The sequence below is a fragment of the Corythoichthys intestinalis genome, chromosome 16 (genome assembly GCF_030265065.1).
Source record: "Corythoichthys intestinalis isolate RoL2023-P3 chromosome 16, ASM3026506v1, whole genome shotgun sequence".
NCBI lineage: Eukaryota > Metazoa > Chordata > Actinopteri > Syngnathiformes > Syngnathidae > Corythoichthys > Corythoichthys intestinalis.
Genome location: NC_080410.1, coordinates 41979560 through 42001451, shown reverse-complemented (window position 1 = coordinate 42001451; position 21892 = coordinate 41979560). Strand labels below are relative to the sequence as shown.

The 21892-nt window shown below is 42.0% G+C and overlaps 1 protein-coding gene across 2 annotated transcripts in view; it reads left to right on the top strand.

Annotated features, from left to right (window-relative positions):
* camsap3 (calmodulin regulated spectrin-associated protein family, member 3) overlaps positions 1 to 21892 on the top strand; it is a 74004-nt gene that overhangs the window by 50184 nt on the left and 1928 nt on the right. For both annotated transcript variants that reach the window (XM_057860843.1, XM_057860842.1), the window contains 12 exons: positions 1382 to 1520; positions 1607 to 1746; positions 1836 to 1920; positions 7183 to 7225; positions 7323 to 7378; positions 9174 to 9240; positions 9309 to 11268; positions 13662 to 13780; positions 13895 to 14175; positions 17144 to 17237; positions 17311 to 17429; positions 19695 to 19813. In XM_057860843.1, coding sequence (XP_057716826.1) covers positions 1382 to 1520; positions 1607 to 1746; positions 1836 to 1920; positions 7183 to 7225; positions 7323 to 7378; positions 9174 to 9240; positions 9309 to 11268; positions 13662 to 13780; positions 13895 to 14175; positions 17144 to 17237; positions 17311 to 17429; positions 19695 to 19813 — 3222 coding nt within the window. The remainder of the gene's footprint in view (positions 1 to 1381; positions 1521 to 1606; positions 1747 to 1835; positions 1921 to 7182; positions 7226 to 7322; positions 7379 to 9173; positions 9241 to 9308; positions 11269 to 13661; positions 13781 to 13894; positions 14176 to 17143; positions 17238 to 17310; positions 17430 to 19694; positions 19814 to 21892) is intronic.

The window sequence follows — 21892 nt, the reverse complement described above, 5'->3', positions numbered from 1 at the left end:
CTTGGAACATGCAGAAGACCGGTTCCAGACGACCTTAGGGGTCTAGATGTCTCATAGGAATCTAACAAGTCAAGCATGTATTTTGTTCCAAGGCCATTAAGTGTTTTGTAGACGAGCAGTAGTATTTTATAGTCTATCCTTTGACTCACTGGAAGCCAGTGTAGCGATTTCCAAACCGGTGTAATGTGGTCCAGCTTCCTTGTATTTGTGAGGACTCTGGCTGGCTGCATTCTGTACTAGCTGCAGCTTCCTGACTGATTTTTTATCAAGACCTGTAAATATACCGTTGCAATAGTCCAATCTGCTGAAAATGAATGCATGCATAAGTTTTTCCATGTCTTGTTGAGTCAGAAGCCCCTTAATTCTGGTTATATTTTTTAGGTGGTAATAAGCGGATTCACTGCCCTCTAATTGCAGCAGTAAATATGACATAACTCATGAAACAAGGCTGAATCCAGCTTCTCGCTGTTAAAACCCACATAAGGTTGTATGTTTTTGTTCGAGCTAATATTTTTTTTAATATGCATTCGTAATCAGTTTAGCAGTATATTTAGCTGTTTTGTTGGAATATGAGTTTGAACGATTTTTTTAGGAGCATTGACAAAAAAAAAAGTTAGCATTTTATAGCATTTAAGCTAGCAAACTTTTGCTATGCAAGCTAGCCAATTGTTCTTTTGTTGTACTTAAATCCTAATTAAAAAAAAAATAAAAATTATACCATTTGAGGCAAAGCTCAGGTATTTTAATTTATTTTTAAATGAAAGTGCAATTCTGCATAGTTTGAAGAAACATTTTACATTCTTTAACGCATTAAATGTTCCTAATCCGATTACTCGATTATTCCAACTAACTAGTTGATAGATTAATCAACTACTAAAATAATCGATAGCTTCAGCTCGAAGTCCCACCCTCCCACTTCAAATGAACTGGTCGTGTACTAGTGATAAACTCAATTCAATTCAAAGCTAAAGGATGAAAAGATTGTTTTTCTGTTTATTACATGGAAATATAGTAAAATATTTAGTAACGGTAAAATATTGCAGAATTATTTCCGATAATTGTTTTCTTTCCATATCATGAAATCGTTATCGTGAGCCTTGTATCGCAAATCGTATCCTATTGTGAAGTACCCAGGTGTTCCCACTCCTATTAACAACACTTCAGGTACGTTTACTTCATCCTTCAGGTGTCTCCATGAGTCAGTAGGTAAAAAGTAAAACTTGCATATAGCTCGTATCATAAAGATTCTTTAAACACAGGACATTACTTCTCAAATGGTCCTTTTTTGTATTTAGAAAATAATTTTGTTTACTTACAATGTGTACCGGTAATCCTCTTTGAAATATGATTTTTTAAAATTGATTTTATTTGTACATTTCAGCTCCGCTATAGAAAGGATAAAGTTCAGTCCAAACAGAATCCCATTTTTCCTGTGGTGAATGAAGTCCGAGACCTGTCTACTGGCTGTGCGATCGCCGCCGTTGTACATTACTACTGCCCCGGCCTGCTAAGACTTGAAGGTACCGAACGACTGCGTGGAGACAACCTTTTCATCACCTGAACTGAGCAGTCGTTTCATGTGTTTCCTGTTGTCTTCTGCTTCCAGACGTTTGCATGAAGGAGACAATGTCACCTGCTGACAGCTTGTACAACCTGCAGTTCATCCGTGAGTTCTGTGACAGCTGCCTGAAGAGCTGCTGCCACTTGGCCCTGGAAGACATGCTATATTCACCACAAGCGCTTCGGGTACTGACATTCATCCTCTTGACTAGTTATCACTGACAAAGGACTTGATATTATCTAATTGTTTCTGTATTTCTGTTTGATTGGTTCAGCTCAACATGTTGAGTTTTCTAGCAGAGATACTGCACTGTTTTGAAGTGCAAAGGCCAGATTTTGTTCGACCAGTGGACACATTAGGTAGGGATCTTTTTTTTTTGTGTGTGTTAATACTTTGAAAATATATTGTCTTTAATGTCCTTGGTTTAAGATGGTACTGATGGATGTAATGAAATGTAAATGTACAGGTAGTCCCTGGGTTACAAACTAGTTCCATTCCTACACTGGTGACATAACCTGAATTTTCGCGTAACTCTGGATTTACCATTTAAGTACCCCTAAATCTCAAAATAACTATCCAAAAACATGTATCATACGTCATTGTACTGTCCACGCCAAGACGTTCAAGCGAAATCCTAGCTAGAAAGCGAGCTAAGCTGTAATCTTTCCTCTCTCTCTCTCCCTTGGCTTTGTGACGTCTTCATGGGAGCAAATGCGTGCTTTCTCATGTGTGCGCATGCGCTCTTCTTCGTGTGCACAAATACGTTCTTCGTGTGCACAAATACGTTTTTCTTCATGGGAGTAAATGCGCCCTTATTCGCGTGTGGAAGTACTAGGCCTGAACGATATTGGAAAAAACTATTGCTGCGATTTTTGGGGGGGGGTTGCGATATATTGCGATATTATATTGCGATATAAAAAAAAAAAATAAATTTTTTTTTTTAAAAAAAAACATTTTTATTAGATGACTTGGATAGCTGTTTGGAAAGACTTTGGATGACTCATCATGACCACAGTGTATAGTATTCCATCGTTTTTCGCGGTTAATAGGGACCAGAACCCGCCGCGATAAGTGAAAATCAGCGAAGTAGTGCACCCCCCCCTAACCCCCATTTGTGTGTGTGTGCGCGCGCGTGTGTGTGTGCTCAATATATTTATTCAGATCTAGCACTGGAAAGAGATACATATAAGACATGTTTTTTTCTCACATTATTAATTATGATCAGTTTTAAACATAACTGTCCCACTGAATCATTTTTAAACAAGAATAAAGTCCTGTAGTAGAAAAATGCTTGGCTTTATTAAATGTTTCTGTTTACCTAACATGGCTGTGACTCTTGGAGTGACATGTAGAAATTACAAGCTCCTCATAATCACTTCTGGCTTTTATTTTATACGTCTCGCACGTCTCCACATTCTCCCCCCACAGACACACACATTCGTTCCAGCCCGCGCTTCTTTGCAGAAACTGTTTAAGAAGTTAAACGATGATTGACAGATTGCTGCCCGGCTTCTTTGACCAGATCAAAGACATTGTTAACTTTAATAAGCAAGTGCCATAGTGACTGAGAGCTGGGAAAGGGGGTGAGAGAGACTGTGCGAGCGAATAAAGCAGATCAAAGGTTTGTGGATGGGGAAAAAATTTTAAAAACTATCGCACGTCCTCGCGATGGGATGATCGTGCATGCGCACATCGCGATAGCGATGTTTAAATGATATATCGTTCAGGCTTAGGAAGTACTACCTCCTCTACGCTTCTTGCGCCAAACTAAAAGCATGCATCACAAAACAAAAGTCAACATTATAATGAAATGCACATTTCGCCAAAGGGCAGAACAGCCATATTAATAAAATTAAGTAAAAAATAAGATACTGTGAGGTACAATACGGTACTGTTTACGCAACTTAAAAAAACAAACAAACAAAAACGACTGGAGACAAAATGGCGGATGAGACTCCGGCATCATAAAGTCGAAGTCTCGTAAGCCAGGTACAACGTAACCCGGGGACTACCTGTAGTTTAAGTCAGGGGTTCCCAACCTATTCCACTAAGGCACACTGTGGGTGCAGGATTTCATTCTTACCAAACAAGATGACAACACTTTTTCCCCAATCTGGTGTTTTACAAGTGCAATCAGTTGATTGCAGTCAGGTGTGGCTTGTTTTAGCAGAAGCCTCATTGGTTCAACTGTCTCTGCTGGATCGGCTGGAACAAAAACCAGGACCCACAGTGTGCCTTGAGGACTGGGTTGAAAACCCCTGGTTTAAGTTACAAGTGTCAAAATGGCGACTCGGGGCCAGTTCTGGCCCTCCACATAATTTTATGTCGCCTGTGAAAGTGAGTCGATGACGCCATAATTAAATTTAAATAACATTTCTGTAGGCCTCGATGTAAGCTTGAGGACTGTAGACCCTACTCACCAACGTCACAGAATGACGTGTCGCTGTATCCGGCCGCCATATTGTCCGTCATTGTTTATCCGTATTCTCAATGGTTTCAATTTGTCGTGCAATTCATGGAAGCCCCGGTGCTTTCAGACGCTGTAAACTCATTGGATGCGTTGCATAAAAGGCGTTATGTGGAAAAGCTTCGGTCTATCCATTCGCCAGATCCATATTTGATGCCTAAATCGATATTTTTCGACCCGCTGTCTTCGCCCTCTCTGCCTGACATCTGCTACCCTGATATCTACAACTATCTTGTCCAACTATCTTGTCCACACAAAATCAGCCTATTCTCAAGAAAGTTTGAAAAACTTTAAGAGCAGCACTCTAAGCAACATTACCCCGTGTGACCCTTTACTTCCAATTTTCTAAAATGGCGACAATCCAAAAAAAAAAAAAAAAAAAAAAAAGTTGACTGTGATGGCCGACGCTTCAAGGATAGGTGGATATTGGAATATTTATTCAATAAAACACGCAACAACTGTGTCTGCCTCATTTGCAAAGAGACAGTCGCTGTTTTCAAAGAGTTCGATGTGACGCGATAATGATATTACCGAACAAGACACGCTGACATGTACGACAACATTAGTCTTCTCTGTTATTGCAACCAACCGCCACACACGCCTTCACCATTTTGATTATTAATGTTAACGAGCAGAAAAACACGCCATAATAGGAGGAATTTACGTCGCAGTAATGCGTCAACACGACGAGTTGACGGACAATATGGCGCGGAGGCGTGGTTGTGACGTCATGTGAGTGGGGTCTATAGACCCCAATCAGCTACGTCACACAATCATGTGATCGCTGTATTGTGCCGCCATATTGTGCGTCATTATGTGTCCGTATTGTCATTGATCGTAGTTTCTAAAGGTGGATTCACTTGCAAATTATGGAAGCTCCAGTGCTTTCAGACGCTGTAAACTCATTGGATGAGTTGCATAAAAGCCGTTATTTGGAAAAGCTTCGGTCGATCCAGTCGCCAGATCCATATTTGATGCCCGAACCGATGTTTCCTCCCATCCGGTCCCGTGCGTCAGAGCTCGTCCTGAGACCACAAAATTTCCAATCATACTCCAGTTTACAGTATGTCACGATGAGGAGTCGGGTACCCAAAATCGGAACCGGCCCGAAAATAAAAAGACATTTGGTCAGCTGTGCGTCACCGTTGTCACGATTGTAAAATAAAACTTGATCGACAATGGGCCGGTGTGTGCCGGAAAATAGCTGCCTCGCGTTAAATGTCCCCCCTGACGGGAGCGCTTATTTATAACGCTTTATTGACGTGAAAACATCAAATGTTTTCATGGACGCATTACAGTAAGGGATTTCCGACTGTAAGATCAGTTTTAAATAATTAAATTACACAAAATATTAGTACTGTATTTTAGTAACAAATCGTGGACTGGGCCACATAACCATCTTTGAACAGAAATGTATTAGTCTACAGGTTTTCACGACCATATCGCAATGACAATCACACAGGTATGACATTTATTAGTTCAAGCAGAGTAAAATAATACATATTCACGGTACAAGAAAGTCGTTTCCGTGTGGGCGCTCCCGTAGGGGGGACATTTCACGCAGGGCGGCTATTTTTCGGCACAACACCTGTTGTTGCGCTCACCTTCTTGCTGCGCGACCGTGGCGACGAGCTTCGTAGTCCCCGTCTGATGATGTCTACGATCGTGTTGGCATCATATTGACGTTTTCGCCGCTGTCTAACGGGTTTCGACACAAACGCATCATGGACCGAGATAAACAAACCGTGCTGCTTTCGAGATTTGCCCTTTTAACAATGGACACACAGCAACTACTAAAATGACCGTTTATCTTCTCTGTTACTGCAACCAACCGCCACACATGCCTTCACCATTTTGATTAATCAATGTTAACGATAGTCAGGAAGGTATTTGGGTTCGTTTACTAGGCGGTGATTCCTTAGACAAGCAGAAAAACACGCAGTAATAGGAGGAATGTACGTAGCGGGAATATGTAAACATGATGAGCTGACGGACAATATGGCGACACCAGTCGGGGGCAGAGTTGTGACGTCACGTGATTGGGGTCTATAGAAATCAGAAAATATGTAGTTTTTTCCTCTAAAACAAAGGTACATTTTTTAAAAATATAATAAAATAGTATTTAATGTTTTCCTTTTTAATTAAAAATAACAAAATAAAAAAACGCTTACGGGTTGCAGAGTGCCCACCTAGCTGTGGTGCTAGCTACTACAAATAAAACGGCATACTGTATTTACTGTTTTCCACTTTGTTAAAGGGATTATACAGGATTTTTAGAATTATTTTGAAATAGTTTTCTACTCAATGCACGCTCCACCATTGCCTTGATGGAGTGCACAGAGCCCTGACATTTAACTTGGACTGCTCCCCAAAAAACCTTTTTTTTCAATAGAGAGACTTCAAGTCGAACATTGGCTGTCCCTAGCTTGCCAAAAGCACTTTTCCAAACCTATTTCTAAAACCCACTTAAGACTTGGTACTAACAGTAAACAATCCTGTTTGCTGTTTTTACGTTTATGGTGCTGATCTGATGAGACAAACGCTTGTTGCTTTATGTTCGTGCTTGTACAATCCAGTTTAAAACAGACTTCAGTTACGCTTTAGGCTGGAGGTGGCAGTCGCGAGTAAAAGTCACAAACTGTATAATCTCTAATTAAAATATGTAAATAAAAAAATTGTGAATAAAAAATGTGAGCCAATATCTGCTAACAAGAGGACCTTGGTAATTTTAGGTTAATATATTTAAATGATTCATCGACTATCAAACTAGTTGTCAATTCATTTGCTAATTGATAAATAGTTGATTAATTATGGTAAACCTAAATTGGCAGACATAATTGACGCTCTGAATTAAACCATAACTACAATGTGGCCCTCGTTAGGGATGACTTTGACACCTCTGGTTTAGACAGTTTTGTGACACTTAATGTTTTATGTCAATGTTTGGATCCGAAGTGTTTTAATTCAATTATTTGCTATAATTATGTCTTAACTACTGCAGTAGCGTAGGTTGCATTTTAAGTTGTATACAAATGCAGGTTACATCGCCACCATAGTAGCAAAAGTCCTTTTTAAACTAAAGACCTTGCATTATACTGTAAATGTAATCTTTATTTGTCATCTAATTCTGCCATTTTGTGTTCTTTTGCATAAGATGGCTCGGCACCATCAATGCCCAAGGGTGTGAACGGTAACAGGTGCGGTACCTCCTAATTAAAAACTAATGAAAAGAAAAAGGGTGTGTGCGTTGTATCGAGCTATTTTGGTGACTGTAACAATTTTTCCTCTTTACAGCACTTCTCCATCTATCTTCAAGAAGCCCTTCCTCCCAATTTCCTCCCCTGCATCAGGTGAGATTATGGCTGTTGTTTACAATTTTTCCCATGTTGCTTGTTTGTTTTTACGCCATCTTTTGTGTCAATGACCATCGTTTATCCGTGCTTAGGTTTTGTTGTTGCTTTTACCTGGTTTGAAAAGTGGTTGAAATTTGAATAAGGTGTAAAATATTGCGTTGTTTGAATGAAGTCATTAGATACCATGTACGGCGCTAGAATCTTTGCTGCCAGGTCTCCTAGTCAAAGTTGATTGGACGTCTAGCGCCGTCAATGGTACTGAGACATGAGCATTCACAGTCAGTCCTCCTAGTTGACATGAATTAGACGTATATTAAGTGTAATATTAAGTGTTGTTGGAGCTAAACCCAGGGTGTATTTCCTATTTATTCACTTTAATTTTGGTATTATTAATGTTTTATTAATTTATAACTGTATTTATTCTTAAAAATATATGTAAAAAGTAGTGCTGCAATAATGAATCGATTAACTCGAGTAATTCGATTAGAAAATAGCTCCGAATCAAATTTTGCTGCTTCGAGGATTTGTTTAATTGGAGTGGCATTGTAATGGATAGTTTTGAAAGTGTTCCATTTAGTTTGATTGATTTGGAAATATACACTGCCCTCTAGTGGCAACAGTGAAAATGACATAACTCATTTACCATGGCTGACCAGCTGCTCCCAGTTAAGACCAACATAACCAAATGTTTTGTTTTTTTTAAGTATGAATTCGTAATTTAGTTTATAACTATATTGAGCTGTTTTTCGTGGTAACTTGTAATTGAATTATTTGTTTATATTATTGTAAAAAAGAAAAAAAAGTTTAAGAATTTTATAGCATTCAAGCTAGCGGACTTTTGCTATGCAAGCTTGCCAATTGTTCTTTTGTTATACTTAGATCCTCATTTATTTAATTTTTAATTCTGTTTGAGGGTAAGCTCAGATATTTTAATTTATTTTTAAATGAAAGCGCAATTCTGCAAAGTTTGAGGAAACACTCAAATTTTATTTTGTGTTCGCGTTTAATGCTCTTTTGACAGTGTGATCTTAGCAAACCATTGTTTTACATCTCCTAAAATTTATTCTGCAACACATTAAATGTTCTTAAACCGATTACTCGATTATTCGAACTAACTAGTGCTGCAACGATTAATCGACTAACTCGAGTATTCGATTATTTTAATCGAGTAACTCGAGTATTCGATTAGAAAAAAATATTCAAACTAAATTTAGTTGCTTTGAGCATTGGTTTAAAGTGACTTTGTAATGGTTTATTTTGAAAGTGGTTGCATTTCGTTGTATTGATTAGGGTGGATACACTGCCCTCTGGTTTGCTCATTTCACATAGCTGAATCCATCTGCTCCCTGTTAAGACCAACGCAGTTGTTTGAGCTAATGTTTTTTCATGCATTCGTAATTTTGTTTATACTAGGTTTATTGCCTGAACCATTTGTTAAGAGCACTTTATTTAAAAAAAAAAAAAAAAAAGTGCATTTTACAGCATTTAAGCTAGCAGACTTTTGCTATTAGCCAATAGTTCTTTTGTTGTACTTAGATCCTTATTTATTAATTTTCTTATATTGTTTGAGGCTCATCTCAGGTATTTTATTTTTTTATGTTCCTTATCCGATTACTCGATTATTCGATCTAACTAGTTCATCGATTAATCGGCTACTAAAATAATTGATAGCTGCAGCCCTGGTGTCGTTTTTTACTGAGGAAAGGTCTATGAACTCTGCATGACTTTCATGAGTGTTGTTTCTGTGTCTGCATCCCTGTGATTGTGCATGCCTTTACTTTGTGTGTCTCAGGGTCTTTGAATCAGTCTACCTCAATGTCTCATTTAGAAGGAGTTGGAAAGACGTGGAGCAAAAAAAGGTGTGTTCGCGACTACGTCACCGGTGTGTGTTTTAATTCTACGTAGACTGACTTTCTTTTCTGCCTAGCCGCCCCCTGTCAGCGGTATCCTTCAGCATTCCCTTTGGCCTGGACAGTGACGTGGACATTGTAATGGGCAACCCAGTAATAACGCGATCTGTGAGCTCGGACCAGCTTAACCCAACCGGCCCGAGTGTGACTCGGGGGCCCTTTACGCCTCCGGAGCACGTGAGCAAAGCGCCCGCTTCAAACGGCGTCCACAGAGCGTCCTGGTCCAGCCAGAGTCCCGCTCATCCGATCATAGCGGAGAATGGCGTCGGAGCAACTGAAACGGGAGAGCTGCCGACTATCGAAGAGGCTCTTCAGATCATTCACAACGAGAGGAAGTTGGAGCCTCGCTTACATCCCGACGGTGCTCCCGATGGCTTCTACCTCCACTCTCCGGACGACCCCGCCAGTTCGAGACATCATCAAAACTCTCCGCCCGTCAGTTGCTCTGCCCCGACACCCTCAGGAATGATGCACCGGCCCCCCAAAGAGCCCACCCGGACCAGAAACCCATCTGAATGCTCACGTGATGATGACTCTGTCTTAAGAGACGGCAGCGTGGACTCAGACGCGTCAGAAGACACGCCGCGGGCTAGGTCCACTCCTAGCACACCCGGCACCGGCGCGCACTCTGCATCGGACAGTGGCGTAAAGATGACCAGCTTTGCCGAACGCAAAAAGAAGCAAGGTGGAGATTCCCGCAAAGCCGGCGACTCGCCTGTTCCCCAAGCGACGACGTGGGATGTGAAGTTTGAAGAAGGTCCCGGCAAGAGCCCTCAGCTCAATAATGAAATGTCAGAGCTCGGGGTTCGTCTCGAGGAGAAGCGACGGGCTATCGAAGCCCAGAAGAAACGGATAGAGGCCATTTTTGCCAAGCACCGGCAAAGGCTGGGCAAGAGTGCCTTTCTACAGCTGAAGAAGGAGCAGCAAGAGGACGGCGAGGCCGAAGGAGGTCAGTTCAGCACCTCCTCCACCGAGGAAGACCTTTCCCGGTTGACGCTGGAAGAACGGCTGGCCAGCGGGGAGGACGAAGAGCAGCGTCCATCAGCGGCGCGTGTAGGTCACGTTAAAAGCGGGCCCACCAAAGAGAAGGCAGTTACGCCGGGTGAAAAACCATCAGCGCCGCTTGGGGACTACAACAACGCTGTTTCCAAGCTGACCGCGGCCCTCAGTTCGCTTCAAAGCGACATGCAACGGCTCACCGAACAGCAGAACCAACTGGTTCAGAAGAAAGCATCCGGCAACAAATCCTGGGTCATTCCACCCAGCCCCAAGTCGTCCACCCCGGCCCCTTCCCCTGCACGTATCCAGAGGGAACCCAACAGGGACTTCAGTTCTACCTCCCCGTCGCCATCTCGCAAGCTCACAAACCACATGACTCCTCCGAAGTCTCCTAAAACGGTCCATCGTAGAACTCAGTCCGTGCCCCCTAAGAGTCCCAAACACAGTCGCCCTTCAGAGGGTAGGCTCTCAGGCCTGTCCAGGGTCATCAACACGCCGCAAAGTGTCGACCGCATTCCGCATCTTCGGCGCGTAAACCCCTCGCAATATCAAATCCAAACATCTTCCTCCTTTTCCATCGGTGACTCCGAAAGCTTTGACGAACTTCGCTCTTTGGCAGCCACTCCTGTTTCCACAGCGACGCTCACACCGACTCAACAACAGGACGACGCCCTGTCCGAAGCGGGGTCCAACGACTACGAAAGTATATTCAGCTTGGACATGGACCCGCGGTCCTCGCGTGCAAATAGAAAGGAAGGGGCGGCGGCGGGCGGCTCCAGTTCCGGCGCCCCGTCAGAATGTTCGTTTGAGAGCGACGCCCCACCGGCAAACGCCAAACGGAGCAGCCTCATTGAAATCTCGCTGTCCGCTCTGCAAGGCGATACGGAGGATGACGAGCAAGTGCCAGATCCTTTCTCTGAAGCTGCGAGCGACAAAAACGAGCCAGATACGAAAGGAGGGGTCGGCTTCTTCTTTAAGGTAGGGGGGAGTGAAACCTGTTTTGAGTGATGTTAACAACCGTATTTTTCGGAGTACAAGTCGCACCAACTATAAAATGCGCAGCTATTGTTGGCAACTGTGAAGGTTGAGCACCCTTTATGTGACTGTCGGTGTGGAAAACACTCCCATTTATAACTTGTATAATTTGCAGCCCTACCCAAACTATGAAAAATACAGTGTTGTTTTCAGCAGCTTTTTTAATTTTTGTCTTGGTCTAGACAAAAATACTTATTCGTCTTAGTCATATTTGTCATTTCAAAATGTTTTAGTCTTTGTCTAGTTTTAGTCGACAGTTACTCAAAATGTTTTCATTTGTAAAATTAAAACAATTTACTCCAAAATAAATAAAGGTTTCCAAGAATTTTGATTGAACATAAACAGATGACTTCATATTGTAGCATCTACAAGGACAACGCCAACTTTGTGAGGATAATACACTCAGCAGGAAAAGCAGTACATCATTTTCAATTAAACCTACCTAGAAGCCACTAACTGGATGTTTACAAAAAAAAATGTCAGAGCGTTTAACATCCTCTAGACCAGTGGTTCTTAACCTTGCTAAAGGTACTGAACCCCACGAGTTTCCCATGTGCATCCACCGAACACTTCAGAATTCGATTTCAACTTCAATACTACTCTACCTAAGCTAGCAAGCTAATATCTAAGCGAATTCCGGTTCAAATTTCTTCACATTTGGTAGCATGTTCTTTGAAACAGATCAAAATTTGAGTCCACGCGGCCCATAGTTCCGTTATACTGCTTCATATCAAGTGCGAGTCAACTTTCCACTGAGCAAACCAGTTTCTGCTATAATCAGATGGAGGACTAGCAATTGAAAGAAATGGAATAAAGCAAGGGTGTCAAACTCATTTTGTTTTGCAGGCCACATTCAGGCATTTAGAGTTCATGTAGGCTGGACTAGTGTACTTTGGACCAATCAAGTTAACTCACTGGCTGTCATTATTGGCACTAGATACCCACTATGTGAATGATTAGCCACTCCCAGTCAAAACCACCATCTATGGGACAAGAATATGAGCATTCACTGCCAGTTTAACTGTTTAAGTGAATTGGATGTTTAATGTTGTCAATGGAAGCCAAAGAGTTAATTTTCGGTCACTTCTTTGGTATTTTGGGATACTTATGGATTAATTCCTGTACATTTTGGGGCATTTCCTGTTGGTTTTGTGCATGTTTGGGTCACTTCCTTGTTACCTCATTAGCAGCCATTCACTGGGAGGGGCAAGTGAACATAAGTGACTGCAGACACAAAAGTGACACAAGGACAGTAATGCAGTCGATCATGAAAAAAAATCACAAATCTCCAGTTTTACAGCGCAAGTGTCAAAATAAAAGCATGTGATTCACTATGTTGGCCGTTCGTTTGACACAAATTGAATAAATGTAAATTGGGGGCAAACATGTCCAAAACCTGTGCTAAAATGTCAGTTTGTATAGATTTGGTCAATATATTAAAATGGGTCCCTGCGTGTCTGACTTTCCGAACCCCTGACAATTTCTCACAGAACCCCTGGGGTTTGAGCGAACACAGATTATGAACCATTGCTCTCGACTTACTGACACTCAGCACAGACCTTTAAACGCTAAAGCAATATTGCATGTTCTTTCTTGTCAAGATCATCTTCTTCAAACAAATCTTACCGTGTTTCGAAAAAGCAAGAGGAGTCGATACGTTGTGCAAACCTGCTTCAAAAAGTCTCTTGCACCCATATTGCAAACCCAACAGGAAATCGGGTATTTTGGATTGAATGTTGAAAAACATGCCATTTTTGTCGAAAACCAGCGTGCGCGTTTGAGACCATTGCCCCAAGGCACTTAGTTGGATCCTCCTCAAAATTGGTGATACTCTTCATGAGACATATGACATGTTAAGTTATCAAAATGGTGAGTTTTCATTTACGGGCCTGACCTGGGCGGGGTACCAAAGTCGGGTGTTTTTTTTGGGGTTTAGGGTTAAAATGGAGTGCAGTCTAGCTTGAGACACATCCTAAACTCCGGTGAGGAGGGAGAGGCGCAGCACATCTCGAATGAGTGACAGGACACTGGTACAATGCAAGCTGACATACTCCATGTACAATATGAAAATGTCAGGCGTTGCGATCATATTACAGAAAATATGTCGCATTTTTGTCACCTTGTCGTCTTGTCAGACCAAAACTGCCATTCGTCTCATTATGCTATAGTCTCTCCAAGCCACGTTTTTAGGCTTGTCATAGTCCTGGAAAAAATGGTTCGTTCACGAAATATTTTCGTGATTGTCGTTGTTGACAAAAACATCATTGGACATAGGGATTTATAGATTGAAAAATACGGTAATTGCTGCCCTCTCAAAATGGGTTAAATGTTTTTAGGATGACAACGAGCGACCGGAGGATGAAATGGCGCAGAGAAGAGCTGCCTTGCTTGAGAAACAGCAGAAGAGAGCAGAGGAGATGAAGAAACGCAAGCTGGAGCAGGAAAAGGAATCAAAGTGAGACTTTCTTTTGGGACTCTACACATGATATTCATTTATCATTTTATTATTCATTCCGTTAATTAATTTTAATGACTACAAACGTTCAATGACTTTCTGTTCATACCCCAGCAAACCTCAGTGGATGGTCATCGAAGGCTGGGGTGGCAAGAGTGAAGACAGGCCTCAAACCCCAGGAACCCCTCCGGCATCGGCCGAGGGAACCCCTCAGCGAAGAGGAGATTTCACGCGGCAGGAGTACGAACGCAGACAGCAACTGAAGATCATGGAGGACCTGGACAAGGTGCTCAGGCAGAAGCCCACCACTGTGCGCGGCGTCAAGAAACAGAGACCCAAGACCGTGTTCAGGGACGACTCGGCCCTCGGGCACAGCCCAGTCAAGGGCCTCCTGGGTAACTAAAGTTTTGGAATTAAACCATCATATTTATTATTAGATTAAATACCATTTTGTTGCTCCTGATACCAATTATTTGAAAAAAAAAAAATATATATATATATATATATACAGTGGGGAGAACAAGTATTCGATTGGCAGTGTATCGAATACTTGTTTTATTAGTGTATTCGATACACTGCCAATCGAATACTTGTTCTCCCCACTGTATATATACAGTGCCTTGCAAAAGTATTCGGCCCCCTTGAACCTTGCAACCTTTCGCCACATTTCAGGCTTCAAACATAAAGATATAAAATTTTAATTTTTTGTCAAGAATCAACAACAAGTGGGACACAATCGTGAAGTGGAACAAAATTTATTGGATAATTTAAACTTTTTTAACAAATAAAAAACTGAAAAGTGGGGCGTGCAATATTATTCGGCCCCCTTGCGTTAATACTTTGTAGCGCCACCTTTTGCTCCAATTACAGCTGCAAGTCGCTTGGGGTATGTTTCTATCAGTTTTGCACATCGAGAGACTGACATTCTTGCCCATTCTTCCTTGCAAAAGAGCTCGAGCTCAGTGAGGTTGGATGGAGAGTGTTTGTGAACAGCAGTCTTCAGCTCTTTCCACAGATTCTCGATTGGATTCAGGTCTGGACTTTGACTTGGCCATTCTAACACCTGGATACGTTTATTTTTTAACCATTCCATTGTAGATTTGGCTTTATGTTTTGGATCATTGTCCTGTTGGAAGATAAATCTCCGTCCCAGTCTCAGGTCTTGTACAGATACCAACAGGTTTTCTTCCAGAATGTTCCTGTATTTGGCTGCATCCATCTTCCCGTCGTTTTTAACCATCTTCCCTGTCCCCGCTGAAGAAAAGCAGGCCCAAACCATGATGCTGCCACCACTATGTTTGACAGTGGGGATGGTGTGTTCAGGGTGATGAGCTGTGTTGCTTTTACGCCAAACATATCGTTTTGCATTATAGCCAAAAAGTTCAATTTTGGTTTCATCTGACCAGAGCACCTTCTTCCACATGTTTGGTGTGTCTCCCAGGTGGCTTGTGGCAAACTTTAAACGAGACTTTTTATGGATATCTTTGAGAAATGGCTTTCTTCTTGCCACTCTTCCATAAAGGCCAGATTTGTGCAGTGTACGACTGATTGTTGTCCTATGGACAGACTCTTCCACCTCAGCTGTAGATCTCTGCAGTTCATCCAGAGTGATCATGGGCCTCTTGGCTGCATCTCTGATCAGTTTTCTCCTTGTTTGAGAAGAAAGTTTGGAAGGACTGCCGGGTCTTGGTAGATTTGCAGTGGTCTGATGCTCCTTCCATTTCAATATGATGGCTTGCACAGTGCTCCATGAGATGTTTAAAGCTTGGGAAATCTTTTTGTATCCAAATCCGACTTAAAACTTCTCCACCACAGTATCTCGGACCTGCCTGGTGTGTTCCTTGGTTTTCATAATGCTCTCTGCACTTTAAACAGAACCCTGAGACTATCACAGAGCAGGTGCATTTATACGGAGACTTGATTACACACAGGTGGATTCTATTTATCATCATCGGTCATGTAGGACAACATTGGATCATTCAGAGATCCTCACTGAACTTCTGGAGTGAGTTTGCTGCACTGAAAGTAAAGGGGCCGAATAATATTGTACGCCCCACTTTTCAGTTTTTTATTTGTTAAAAAAGTTTAAATTATCCAATAAATGTTGTTCCACTTCACGATTGTGTCCCACTTGTTGTTGATTCTTGACAAAAAAATTAAATTTCATATCTTTATGTTTGAAGCCTGAAATGTGGCGAAAGGTTGCAAGATTCAAGGGGGCCGAATACTTTTGCAAGGCACTGTATATGTATATATATATATAATGCCGTTACGCTTGATAACACACATCACTTAAAAGTTAGGATTTTTTCCCACGTGTTTCAATTGAATTTCTATTTGTGTCAAGCCATTTTTAAGTTCTAGTTAAGTTTTAAGTTAGTCTAAGTCCTGATAGGATTTTGAGTTTTTGCAGTGTTCAAAATAAATGTATGATGCAGGCTGTATTGGAGCACATTAGGGACCAGTGCTACTTGGTGTTTTATCCATCAATGACTACTGAGCTAAAATTGATAGTTAGCATTATTGAGTTTTTATTTTACACCCTCATCACTCCACAACGCTATGTTATTTTAAAGCCTGTATGTAAGACACGTTAGCCACGCATCGACAGCGGTCATAATTAATAGAAACCTAGCCCTCCGCAGGGCTAACGTTACGTGAGCTAGTGACAGTAACGTTAATCTTATTTATTAGCCCTTAGCGCACTTTATTAGCGCTTAGCGCTCTACTGCTTTAAGATGGCGGCTGTTTACTAACGCTGCCCAGATGCGGCCGAGTCTGTCATTTTGCATCTAGTTCAACATATATGTGATCTCTATGAGACTCATCAGACGCTACCTGCTACCAACGTAGCATCGTGCGGGCTAGTGTTTAGCAACGTCGGTGTCATTTGTAGCGGCTTTCGCCTGCAGTAAGTTGTTGGGTTTTTTTTGGGGTTTTTTTTTTGCTTCTCCCTCTACGCACGTGACATCAGCGCGTTGTCCCAGATTAAAAGTAGTCCGAGCAAAACGTGACGCTTGGAGCTGTCAAAATAAACGATTACTCGAGGTGAATAAAATTACTCGGATCAGTTTCTAAACTCGATTTACTCGAGTTGCTCGAGTATTCGTTTCAGCTCTAATACAGTTCAACCTTTATTGTGTTCTTCGTTTTCTTCTTCGGAAGCCATTTTGGGAAGAACAAGTGGTTGGAAACGAAATTACGGAGCGCAAATATTTTGCATTCTCAGAGCATTATTTCTTAGCGCTCCCGAAACCGATGCCTACATTTCAGTGCCGTATCGGGGCCCCATCCGATACCTGTATCGGTACAACACAATTTATTATAGATATTTACTTACCAATATGCTTTTTCTTTTTTTAGGCAGCAGGCTGAATAAGGTCTACTCCCACTCTACAATGAACTTGTCCTCCATGGCAAATGAATCCGGAGGCTTAACTGTCAGAAGATCTGGCAGGTAACTCCACTATCATTTTTACGTGGTTTTAATGAAGCACACAATCACTTAACTTCTCCTTTCCTCCCGCCAGTCGTTCCCACTCTCCCTCCCGCCTGATGTCGCCAGGACGAATGAGCGCTCACAATGGAGACAGGGACTGGGAGAACGGCTCCACGGTTTCCTCCTCTGCCTCAATACCAGAGTACACAGGTAGGACACGTACAGTCTAAAGCAGCGGTACGCGGGCTCCCTCTAGCGGTTGGCGAAATAGTGACTGAATTATATTTTCATACAGTTTGTTTTAGGCCATGTCTACACCTAGCAGGGTTTTTAAAAACCAAGGATCCTGCCCTAATACGTCCGGGAAAAATAATTACATCTACACTAGCATGTTTATAGATAAAAAAAGGTTCCACAGGCAACCACATTCATTCATTTTTCAGTACATTCATAAAAATGAGTGAAAAACAATTGTCCATAATACCCCCATCCTTCGGATGTGTTTCTTCAATATGAAGCACTGCAACAGTTTGTAAAATAAATGGAAGCATAAAGCACCTGTCTGATTTACTCCAAATGTAAACATTTGTCTCACGTGTGACGTAAGGACAAAGTTTGTTGCAGTCAGTTATGTTTCCGCAGTTAAATTTTGGGTTATCAGTGTCCACACGATGGTGCTACAAATGCAGAATTCACAAATCTTCACTTTGGACGGAGTTTTTAAGAACCATCGTTTAAATTTGCGTGTGGATGATAGCCCAAACCATAGAAACAGTTCTTATTTTTGCCAAGTACCCTGTTACGTGTAGACATGGCCTTAATCCAGTCCAGTTCAGTTGTATTCCATGTAAACTAAATGATTCACGTTTTTTAAAAGCTGTTTATTTTTAATTATTTAGGAATAACTTCTAGGTGTAACTTTTAACTCGAGTGTCCTTACTAGGCACTTATTTAACTTATTGAATGCGATTGGCGGTGCTAGACGTTCACTCTGTTATGACTGGGAGGGTGGCAGCTACCACATTTTGGAGCATTTATGGGCAGTGCTGTTAACAACGGCGTTAGAGTATAACGGCGTTACTAACAGCATTATTTTTGTCAGTACTGAGTAATCAAATTATTATTATAAAAGTTAGTTGATATCTTTTTCCATTCTTTAGAAATCAGCATTAGAAAATAGCTTAGTTTGAGCAATTTTCCAATTTCTGATGAAAAAACAGAAATTTAGCTTTTTGTAAAAGCACACACTTCAAACATAACTTTGACTTTAACAGTTATTTTTTGCTTTTGTGACATCCCAAACATCTGAATAATGTTTTTCTTCTACAAAATAATATAAACAACAAGACAAATACAGCTTTTGATAGCAAAGTAACAATTTATTTGCACATGGCTAGACTGTTGGGCTGGGAGATGGCGCTGTTGTGGCCGCAGCTGTCTCGGCGGATGGGGTGGGCTTTTCCCTCGTCACTGCCTGTCTTATCAAGATGGATTTTTTTGAGTCTTTCTTTTGTGGTGACCACTGCCTCGTGGCGGAGTTCGCCTGGGGAACTTGTGTGGGGCATGTCGTGTTCCTGGGGGGGGAACTAGTTTGGCCGTGCGCGTTTCTGGCTGAGTCGTGGGACACTGGAGGGTCCCGGGAGACGCGAGCGGCCGAGCACGGCAGCGCTGGCTCTGCTCGGCGAGCAGCATGGACTCAACGGCATCATCCGCTGCACTGGTAGTCGTTCTGCTCGGTTGTCCAGCGCCTGTCATCCCGGGCGTCCTCCCGGTTGTTCTGCTTGGTCGTCCGCCGCCTGGCATCCTGGACGTCCTCCTGGTCGTCGCACTTGGTCGTACGTCGCCTGGAGTCCTGGACGTCTTTCCCGGTCGTCCTGCTCGGACTTCCCGCACCTGGCATTCTGGACGGCCTCCTGGTCGTCCATTCGGTTGTCTTCCGCCGGCGCCCCGGCCGTGCGGCCCAGGCATTCGTTCCGTTGAATCGGGTTGCGGGTCTTACCAAATGCGCTACTGCCCTCCATTGGTCAGTTTTATTGCCTTAAAATGGATTTTGGGCTTTATGTTTTGAAGCTAATTTGCATCAGAACCTAGAGATGTCTCTTGTGAAAAAAAAAAACGTAAAAATGTATAAATACTTTTTTTGGACACTGCAACAATTAAAAATAGAACGTATTTATACGTTTTTGGGAGCAAATGAGTTAAACTCTCAGGTAACTTTTTTTTTTTTTACATGCAGTTCGTGGTGTTTAGTTGGGTACAATTAATTGAAAATTATGGACTGTTTTCCTGTTGTGTATGCATATCACGGCGAGTTATGTTCCCCATTAAACGCGAACAACGAGGGATCACTCTATCACAATTTTGACATTTTGTCACACCCCTAAAAATGAATGGGAAATGACCGAAAATCTATAGGAAAGGCAAAGCATCCCAACGCAATTTCGCAAGGTAAATCCTGTTTTTTTTCCTTTTCAGGACCAAAGCTATACAAGGAGCCGAGCTTTAAGTCCAACAAGTTCATCATCCATAACGCAATCTCCCGTTGCTGCCTGGCCGGCAAGGTCAACGAACCCCAGAAAAACAAGATTGTAGAGGTGAGCCACCCGCGGACGAGTGCCAGAGTCCAACGCTAATACAGTGGGGAAAATATTTAGTCCACCACTAATTGTGCAAGTTCTCCCACTTGAAAATATTAGAGAGGCCTGTAATTGTCAACATGGGTAAACCTCAACCATGAGAGACAGAAAGTGGGGGGAAAAAAACAGAAAATCACATTGTTTGATTTTTAAAGAATTTATTTGCAAATCATGGTGGAAAATAAATTTGTTTGCAATAACAATAATTGTTGGCAATAACGGAGGCCAAACATTTTCTGTAACGTTTCACAAGCTTTTCATACACTGTTGCTGGTATTTTGGCCCGTTCCTCCATGCAGATCTCCTACAGAGCAGTGATGTTTTGGGGCTGTCGTTGGGCAACACGGACTTTCAACTCCCTCTACAGATTTTCTGTGGGGTTGAGATCTGGAGACAGGCTAGGCAACTCCAGGACCTTCAAATGCTTCTTACGAAGCCACTCCTTTGTTGCCCTGGCTGTGTGTTTGGGATCATTGTCATGCTGAAAGACCCAGCCATGTCTCATCTTCAATGCCCTTGCTGATGGAAGGAGATTTTCACTCAAAATCTCTCGATACATGGCCCCATTCATTCTTTCCTTTACACAGATCAGTCGTCCTGGTCCCTTTGCAGAAAAACAACCCCAAAGCATGATGTTTCCACCCCCATGCTTCACAGTGGGTATGGTGCAATTCGGTATTTTTTTTCCTCCTAACACGAGAACCTGTGTTTCTACCAAAAAGTTCTATTTTGTTTTCATCTGACCATAACACATTCTCCCAGTCCTCTTCTGGATCATCCAAATGCTCTCTAGCGAACCGCAGACAGGCCTGGACGTGTACTTTCTTCAGCAGGGGGACACGTCTGGCAGTGCAGGATTGGAGTCCTTGGCGGCGCATTGTGTTACTGTGGTCTCTGTAGGTCATTCACTAGGTCCCTCCGTGTGGTTCTGGGATTTTTGCGTCCGTTCTTGTTATCATTTTGACACCACGGGGTGAGGAGGGAGTTGAAAGTCCGTGTTGCCCAACGACAGCCCCAAAACATCACTGCTCTAGAGGAGATCTGCATGGAGGAATGGGCTAAAATACCAGCAACAGTGTGTAAAAAGCTTGTGAAGAGTTACAGAAAACCTTTGGCCTCCGTTATTGCCAACAAAGGGTAGATAACAAAGTATTGAGATGAAATTTTGGTATTGACAAAATACTTATTTTCCACCATGATTTGCAAATAAATTCTTTTAAAATCAAACAATGTGATTTTCTGTTTTTCCACATTCTGTCTCTCATGGTTGAGGTTTACCCATGTTGACAATTACAGGCCTCGCTAATATTTTCAAGTGTGAGAACTTGCACAATTAGTGGTTGACTAAATACTTATTTAGCCCCACCGTATCCACTAGACGCGTGCAAAATTTCCGATTCTTAGATTATTCGCGATTCGGCCGTGATAGATTCGAGAACGATTCACAAATATCCAAATTCCGATTATTGAATTATACCAGGTAAAGCGGAAGTAAAATACAGTCAGCGCGGTCTTTGGGACGCAATGAGGAACGGACCGAGAGTAAATATCATGTTCAACTCATACCGCTAGATAAAAAAAAAAAACAATCATACCTGACTGCGGCTGACAGCCGCTACAAAGAACGCCCAGTTGCTAGTTGCTACAAACATACGGCTACAGTAGATATCATAAATACGTAGAACTAGATGCAAAATGACAGATGACGTCAGTGTTAGACCATGTGTTATTGAAGAGATGCGAATTGACACTTTCCGGCGTAAGTAAACAGGCGCCATCTTAAAGCAGTAGACCTCTCTAGAAGGCTCTGTTGTAGCGAACCTAATTAACTTTTTATCTAAAATACTCCTAAATTGGCAGAATCTTGTCTTGAATCTATCTTTAAATGATGAAATAGTGTTAAAACTTTGACAAAAGTAGACAGAAGGGAAATTATGGAATAACGGGAGCAATTTTAACAACTGTAACAGTTGATTCACACCGTTAATTCAATTGAATGTAGTTTAAAGCTGCTGATACAGAATGGGGACTGGAGTT